Below are 8,607 nucleotides of genomic sequence, written 5' to 3' on the forward strand. Positions count from 1 at the left end.
TTTTACATTTTCATTTACTTTAATGTTAAAATTTAATTTAATTTTCCGCGAACCGCATCTCTATTTTTCAATTACCCGCCTAGGGTTTAAATCTTAAATCCTGTTCTTCTGCCCTATAAGACAGTAAAATCCAAGCATTCAGCATCGTCACCATCTAGCCGTGTCGATATTTCCATTCTTGGGCGCGAACCTGCAAGCCTGAAGCTGCGGAGATTTGAATCATTTCTGGATTTCAGGTAAAGCTGAATGACTCAAATTTTGATTTTTCTACTTTCAGACAATGTACTTGTATATGCTTCGAGACGATTGAGCGTTCTGCCTCGTAGTTTGGTCCATTCATTCACATTCGATCTGGTTTTCTCTCTCTTCAACCATCTCGCTTCCGACTTTTGGCGGGAAATTCTCCTCAAGTTGGACGTTTGAGTGAAAGCACGATAAAGTTAGGGATAAAACTTAGCGTCTGGGTTTCTCGTTGCTGAATGCTGTTTATAATGAATCGAAATCAAATGTGAAGAATTGCCGTGGGTTTCTAAACTAATTTTGTTTTTTTGTCACTTGTTTTATTTCCAGCCAGGAATTTCCTCTCCAGCTCGCTTCCAGCTGTGGGGGAGCAACTTGCATACAGAGCTCGAGAGCGAGAGAAGAAGATATAAAAAATAAGGGCAATGGGAAAAGACGAGGATGAAATGCGGGGAGAGATAGAGGAGAGACTGATAAACGAGGAGTACAAAATATGGAAGAAAAACACTCCGTTCTTGTACGATTTGGTAATAACCCATGCCCTAGAATGGCCTTCCCTCACTGTAGAGTGGCTGCCTGATCGAGATGAGCCTCCAGGGAAGGACTACTCTGTCCAGAAGATGATTCTGGGCACTCACACCTCAGAGAATGAGCCCAATTACTTGATGATTGCCCAAGTCCAGCTACCTTTGGAGGATGCTGAGAATGATGCGCGCCATTATGATGATGACAGGCCTGAAGCAGGCGGCTTTGGATGTGCTAATGGCAAGGTATTTGAAATTTTAGTTCTACTTGAATTTACTTGGTTGTATTTAACATTAAGCCTGTGGATGCTGAGTAAGTTTGGGCAAAATATATGAAATCCTAACAGAAGAGGGGCTGATGATGTTACTTGTTTCTAAGTTGAGGTGCAGTTATCATTTATCACAATTACTTGGTTCATGTGCATCTAGTTAGGCAATGCTTGATCATTGATTTCGGGGTCTGGGTCTTGTGAAAGAGAGAGGCTTCTTGGAAAAGTTCTGTATATTTTGATAACTCCATTTAGCCTCTAGAAAGGCCTTAAATTACTGTAGGGTCTGTCTTCTTTGGAATTTGATGCATAAATATGTGCACATAGTTGAGTCTTGTTTATCAGTGAAGCAAAGTGTTAGTTTTTATTATGCCAGAGGGTAGAAGTTGTTTATCAAACTCACTCACACTTGAAGACTGTTAAAAAAAAAAAAAGTGTTCCTTACTGTGTTTAAATGTACAAGTATTAAAGTAGATAATTCATAAAGCTATATTTATTTATAATGTATAATGTTAGGGGGGGCATAAGCCTAATTTGTTGTATATGCAAAATTCTAATGTTTATGTCATTAAAAGTGGTTTCTACAATTATGTCAAAATGTGTTCATATGCATGCATATGTAGCCTTAATAAATATTCTTAATTTGATTCCATATATATATTATAACAATCCAATTAAAATCTCGATTTGGTGATTGAATGACCCCGCAAATCAGTCCTTCATAATTTTGAGCATAATGCTGCAACGCAGCAATGGTAGAGAAAATTTGACTCACTAGAAGCTATTCTTGGCCTCCTCATTTCAGCAGTCAAATGAATATAAGAGGTGATGATTAAGCTGGCAGTGGATAGATTACTTAAGCCTAGCATCAAGCATAATCTGGTTTTCCAGATTTAGTTTAGCTCTTTGCACCTTTGCTTTTTTTATGATTATGTATTGGTCGAAGTTTTTGTATTTAGATGCTATTTGATCTTTAAGGTTGCGTTCATTTCTTACAGGTTCAAATAATCCAGCAAATAAATCATGATGGAGAGGTTAATAGGGCTCGTTACATGCCTCAAAATCCATTTATCATTGCGACAAAGACCGTTAGTGCTGAAGTATATGTATTTGATTATAGCAAGCATCCATCTAAGCCTCCTCTAGATGGTGCATGTAATCCTGATTTAAGGTTGAGAGGTCACAATACTGAAGGATATGGTTTATCATGGAGTAAGTTCAAACAGGGCCATTTGCTGAGTGGTTCTGATGATGCTCAGATATGCTTGTGGGATATAAATGCAACTCCTAAGAACAAAACCCTGGAGGCTATGCAGATATTCAAGGTACTATTTTCTTCCCTCTTTGGATTCATTTTATGTAGTTGAACCTGGTGTAATTGCTTCTATGTTTACCGTGGTTTCAGCAAACCTTCACATAGAGAAATGCTTTTTTCCTTTGGATATATGTTTACTGCTAATTATAGGCATCTGAATTCTAGATGCTTTTTTAAGTTTGAATGATTTCAGGTTGAGGTGGCTAAAAAGGCATATGGGCTACTTTTATGCAGATGATGTGGTGTTACATAGCAGATTTGTCAAATCACTTTACATATTGAATATTGGAGGGATGATTTTAAGTCTTAAATCACATTGTATCATAATTATGTTGCATGATTCTTGTGTGGTTAGCATTAGTGGAAAATTGCTGTAATTCTTATTTGCACGGTTGACACTTTACGGCTGACCATTATCTTGTCTTCATCATGGGGGGCATCTTTGCAATATTGCAACATGTTAGGTCTATTTTCTTTGCCCATATATTTATAGCTTAAGAACAAAAAACTGTTGTTATTTTCATGATACCAACAATATCATATCAACTCTGATATTAATTTCATTTCATTTATCTGAATAGGTTCATGAAGGTGTTGTTGAAGACGTGGCATGGCATTTGAGGCATGAATACTTATTTGGTTCTGTTGGTGATGACCAATACTTGTTTATATGGGATCTCCGTTCACAATCAGCTAACAAGCCTGTCCAATCTGTTGTTGCTCATCAAAGTGAGGTGCATCCGAAAGGCAACTCTCTGTGTGCGTTGGGTTTTTTTTTTGGTTTGGGCGGGGGGGAGCAGAGGCATGGTTCCGAGCTACTGTGTTCATTTCAGCATATATAATATCCATCTATTTTCCATGTTATTGGTCCATATCAAGTGTGAATCTGCATAACTGTTAGCTTTCTCATTATTGATACTGGGTTTTTCTGAAACTCGGTTCATTGTTCGGAGTTTTCATCTTACCAAAGGCTTAAGAACATTAAGTAAAAGACTGGGAATAGCTTCAATATAATTTCTATGAGACCCCTTTGGGTTTGGGGTGTTGAGAGGGGGAAAAAAACCATTTGGCTTAAGAACATTCTAACAATGGCCTCAGTTTCTTTATCACACTCGTATGAGACACGAGTCCTCTGTGTATCCACATATTGAAATGAGTTAACCAGTAGAGATTCTTGTGTACTTGTCTCAAAATTTGGAAAGACTTATTATTGATAATGTCAAAGCCAGTGAGCTAAATGCATGAGTTTTAATCACTGCCGAGATTAATTGTGGCCTTAACTTCAGCTGTACATTGGTGAGTGCTATTTCACTTCTATGGCTTTTGATGCTCTGCCTTTGGATAAGATTTTTCCCTTCTCTTCAAAATTTCTACCTGCCTTGCAGTGTTATTCTTCAATGTGCTTTTGTTGCTTTGTAATTCTTTTAATTCTAATATAGTTGGAAAATTTTGAGAAGTTCCCAATAGGCCCACTGATTTAGGTTTTCATTTGGGATTGTTTTGTAGGTTAACTGCTTAGCTTTTAATCCTTTTAATGAGTGGGTCGTAGCCACCGGATCTACTGATAAAACTGTGAAATTGTTTGACCTACGCAAGATCAATACTGCTCTTCACACCTTTGATTGTCACAAGTAACAGTCCTACTCTAATGCTTTCAATATTTACTTCTGATGTATCTATGTTCTTCAATTGTTGAAATGAATTTCTGTTCGTGCGCAACAGGGAGGAGGTTTTCCAGGTTGGCTGGAATCCAAAAAATGAGACTATTCTGGCTTCTTGTTGTCTTGGTAGGAGACTCATGGTGTGGGATCTTAGCAGGTATCCCATAACCTGTTCAGTTTGTTATCCTCAGTACTTTACTGCACTTTGCTACTGTTAGTTCTGAAATAACTCCAAGTGATGCTTCCATTTTGGAGTGCGGGATGCTTGAATATAAACAAAGAACAGTAGTGTTGATTCATCATTTTTCAACACAACGAGTTAGTTTTATTTTTAGGCTATATTGTCTTGTAGATTCAGTATACTTATTGATTGTGTATTGTAGGATTGATGAAGAGCAAACGCCAGACGATGCTGAGGATGGCCCTCCGGAACTGTTGTTCATTCATGGGGGTCATACAAGTAAAATATCTGACTTTTCTTGGAACCCATGTGAAGACTGGGTTGTTGCGAGTGTGGCTGAGGATAACATACTCCAAATATGGCAGATGGCTGAGAACATATACCATGATGAAGATGATCTGCCTGAAGACTCAACTAAACCTGCTGCTTAGTGTAATTTCACTCTTTTCAATGTAGAAGTTGGTAATGTCATTGTTTAGACTCGCTGGTTTTTCTATTATTTATTTCTTCCCATGTTACAATTCTCACCTCTGTACCTGGAGGACTGTATTTTACAAGGAATGAGTATGATAAACTAACATTGTCGTGATTAGTGTATGATGGTAGCTTATGCCCTTGCAGTTCACCCCATTCTTATGGTTCCAACTTCCAAGCTTAACGGGATCAAATATTATGATGCACCAGATCCTTCATATATATTTTTGCATGCCTCAATGTGAATGCATTATTTTATCGTCGGAGATTCATACCCCTCCATTAAATCTGATGATAAAATCAGATTTGGAGAAATTAGAATACGTACTTTTATGGCTCGGGGTGGCCTCCCCGATTTCTATCGCTTCTTCACCGTCTGGCTTATTGCTCCCCGGCATAAGGTCACGATGCTATTCCTCCGTTTCGGCTCTTTATAGAAAACCCATCCTTTTTCTTCTCTCTCGGAGTTGCTGGATGTGAAGTTTGAACATGACGGATGAACACTCAAGCAACAATTAAGATTTAATTAATTAATTATCATTTCAATTTATAAAGAAACACATGTATTCATAATCACGTCATTGCTATTATATAAATGCTGCATTAAATTTTTAAGAGGACGTACGTGTAAATTGAAACGCAAAATATTTCTCCAACAAAACTAACTACGCTATGCCTTGACAATGTGAGAGGGGGTAAATATTACTACTCATAAAAGTAATTTTTCAGATGAAAAAGCTTTTTTTTTTTTTTTAAAAAAAATGGGATTAGCAGTAGGTAGTAGCACATGAGGGTAAAAGTTGAAGGCTTCCATATGAAGCCACTTAATTAACCAAATAAGATGTTTAATCATGTTCAGTATTAATCAGATAATTTGCCATGCATGCCAGGTTCCCTTAATTATGACTAACTATTAAGACACAAATTAAGGCAACTTAACTGTGACGACATGGCTAATGATGTCTTTCTCTTTATTACAGCTAATTAATCATGTGCTAGAGGCTATAACCTTATCTGTTCTCATCGAAATGTCCGCTTTGAAATTAAAGGTCAGAATTCAAACACTCAATTAAACGAAAAGCTCATATTTATGACCCGAAGGCGGAGTGTGCATATTCTGAATCAACCAATATTAATATGTACATATAATCCGTTAATAATGAAATAATGCTCACCAATGTATTCTGAATAAGCCAATTGCCACCGTTTGCTCGCTGCTTTCAATCCGTCCCCTCGTCTTTGTTGCGTGCCTGCTTTTATATTTTTAATCCTTAGTTGCGTGGCCTTCCCGTGTGCGTCCCTAGAATATCCTTCTATCTTCGTTTAGGACCTGCACGTGACTCTCGTCATATATATCTATTTTATAAGATGGCTAAAGTATATATTTGGTCTTTTAACTCCACATGAGGTTTCATTTTGGTTCCTTAACTTTAAAAAGTATACTTTTAGTCTTTTAATCCCAAAATTATTAGTCTTAAATGATGGTTTTTTATAACAATCATGGTTATTTTGAATATTAAACTAATATATTAGCATTTGGTAATATTTTATCAAAAGTTTAATATTATCATTTTTTGTTTACAGTTTTAGGCTTAGATGACTAAAAATTTACTTTTTAAAATTAAATGATCAAAATAAAATCTTGTGTAAAATTATAAGATTTATGCATATCAGCATCATCTGCTTCTCACCGTTCTAACCTCTAGAATATCTTTAACACATACTATTCCTTGATTCTTCAACGGGACCCGCGGCTGCTTCTCATCTCCACTCTTCACGCCTCTTCATAATATGTGTGTGTGTAATTATATAAATATATATATATTCTTTCCTAACTCTCCTTTCATGTTTAAAATATTTTCCGTAAAATAAACAATAATTTGAGTAGACTTTGCACAAAGATTCATTTTTATTCCATAACTAACTGAAGAGACGAAAATACATCAAAATTTAATTAAATAGGTATGAGCATTTCTCCCCTCCTTTTGTATGATTTATATAAATAATCTAAAATATACATAATATAGAAACTGTCAAACTGATGCAGGTTTTTATTTATGAAAAGCGTACAAAAATATGTTCGCAGTAAATAATAAAAATTTATCCAAGCGATTCTGCCATTTTGGAACGTGGAATGCTTGAATATAAACACACAACAGTTTGATTCATCAGTTTTGAACGCAGGCATTGTTTTACGGAAATTAAGTTCCTTTTATTTTCACAAAAAATAAGATGACAGAGTCAGATATCAATGAGAAAAATATGAAGTCTGTATGAAATAATACTTGTCATAAATCATCTAACCGTTTGTCGTACTATATATACGTGCAGGAATAAATAAGGGTTGTTTCTTGTTTGTGATAAGGTAAGCCCCAGAATTTTGAGCGGGGAGGGCCTATGAAGGGGAAAAAGAGAGAGAACATTCTCTAAAATATGAGCTAACATCTGGGGCAAGTCGTTGTGGATGTCTTGAACATGCTTTCCTCTTGACAGACATATGCTTACCCCACCACTTTGCCATGCTCTCTCTCTCTCACACACACACCCTGCAGAATCAACTTGAACTTTTGTCTCTTGTTTGTTTGGAACAAGAGGCTATAACTTTATCTAAGGGGCCTTCGCTCTTACAACACAATATATATATATATATATATATGAGAGGTATTCAAATTTATAAATTATATCAGTCATATTACGAGTATATAATTCAAAAGCAGAAAATTAAACAATATATGAGGAGCTTGCCTCCGACATGTATCTCTCACCCTGCGTGTTAATTACTTTTGACAGATCAGTGAGAGATAAATGATGTTCTTGTTAGCGGATTAAATTAACATATAGCAGTAATTACTTAGAACTCTTTTTTTTCCTTTCTAATTTATCATCCGTTTTATTAAACAATATAATCTTAAATCCTAATAACTCCAAATATCCGCACGGAAAATTTAAATTCGCAGTGTATCAATAATATTATTCTTAAAAATTCATGCTACCAGACCAAAATTTCATGTTTAAAGAAATTCAACCTCTCACCCTCTTGAGACAGTGAAAAAAAAATTAGCTAAAGTTAAATTATCTGAATTATGTTTTGAAATTTTTAGTGAATATATTTTAAGCTTTATCATGTTGCATATGAGTTTATCTTTATAATTTTCTGTTTTGATTTGCTGAAGCGGTTCATGTCTCAGGTGTTTGCTCTTAAAGGGATAATATATATATATATATATATATATATATATATATAATTGCTTAGTTGAATTTTAGATGACTAGTTGAAAGACGTCACACCAACGAAAGCACTGATGCGAGGACGTTGCATGTATATACGTGTCCAAGGTAAGGGTATTAGTTATTGCGTGCTTGAACTTGCTAGCTGGATGACCACTGGTTAAGCTTCAGTATGTGAAATTATCTCTCTGTCATCTACTTGAAAAAGGTTATTTCTCTATATCTCAGAGATCCTCAGATTAAAGCCAAGCCCCACTATGAATTCTGAAAGCATCAATATCCAGACGGTTCTTACGCCCTCCACTCATCACACTCAGGTCGGCTCTAACCCTCCAGCAACTGCTAAGGGCACTCAAATTCCAACCACGCAGCAGGTTTTTTCCCCAGCAAATACGCCACTTCCTCACACCACCAATTCTATAAGAACTCCCACTCCAATCCCAACCCGCGACAAGATCTTCTCCAGCAAACCATGATGATCCCAGCTCTAGTTGAGCCCATAAACTTGTCAGGTTCGTTTTCATGGAGTTGAATCTTATTTTTTGAAATCAGCCTCAAGTGTATATATACATGTGTGTGTGCAATAATTATATCTGTTACCTGGTAAAAGCTTTCGCATGTTGGCTATATTTTTAATATATGACTAAAAATAACTCTTTTATTTCTCGTCCAAAACTCAAATATTAACTACTCCAAGTATGATGTACAATCTGTC

The 8,607-nt window shown here is 36.0% G+C and overlaps 1 protein-coding gene across 1 annotated transcript; it reads left to right on the plus strand.

Moving 5' to 3' along the window:
• Positions 1 to 129: 129 nt before the first annotated feature.
• Positions 130 to 4,820, plus strand: LOC114718148 (WD-40 repeat-containing protein MSI1). Its single transcript, XM_028903409.1, has 7 exons — positions 130 to 236; positions 571 to 1,010; positions 2,032 to 2,358; positions 2,930 to 3,082; positions 3,855 to 3,979; positions 4,071 to 4,166; positions 4,393 to 4,820. The coding sequence occupies exons 2-7, from the start codon at positions 666 to 668 to the stop codon at positions 4,619 to 4,621; spliced, it is 1,275 nt and encodes a 424-aa protein (XP_028759242.1). The 5' UTR covers positions 130 to 236; positions 571 to 665; the 3' UTR covers positions 4,622 to 4,820.
• The last annotated feature ends 3,787 nt before the right edge of the window (positions 4,821 to 8,607 follow it).

The sequence above is a fragment of the Neltuma alba genome, unplaced genomic scaffold, assembly GCF_004799145.2.
Source record: "Neltuma alba isolate B1F8T4 unplaced genomic scaffold, ASM479914v2 tig00011814_pilon, whole genome shotgun sequence".
Taxonomy (NCBI): Eukaryota; Viridiplantae; Streptophyta; class Magnoliopsida; order Fabales; family Fabaceae; genus Neltuma; species Neltuma alba.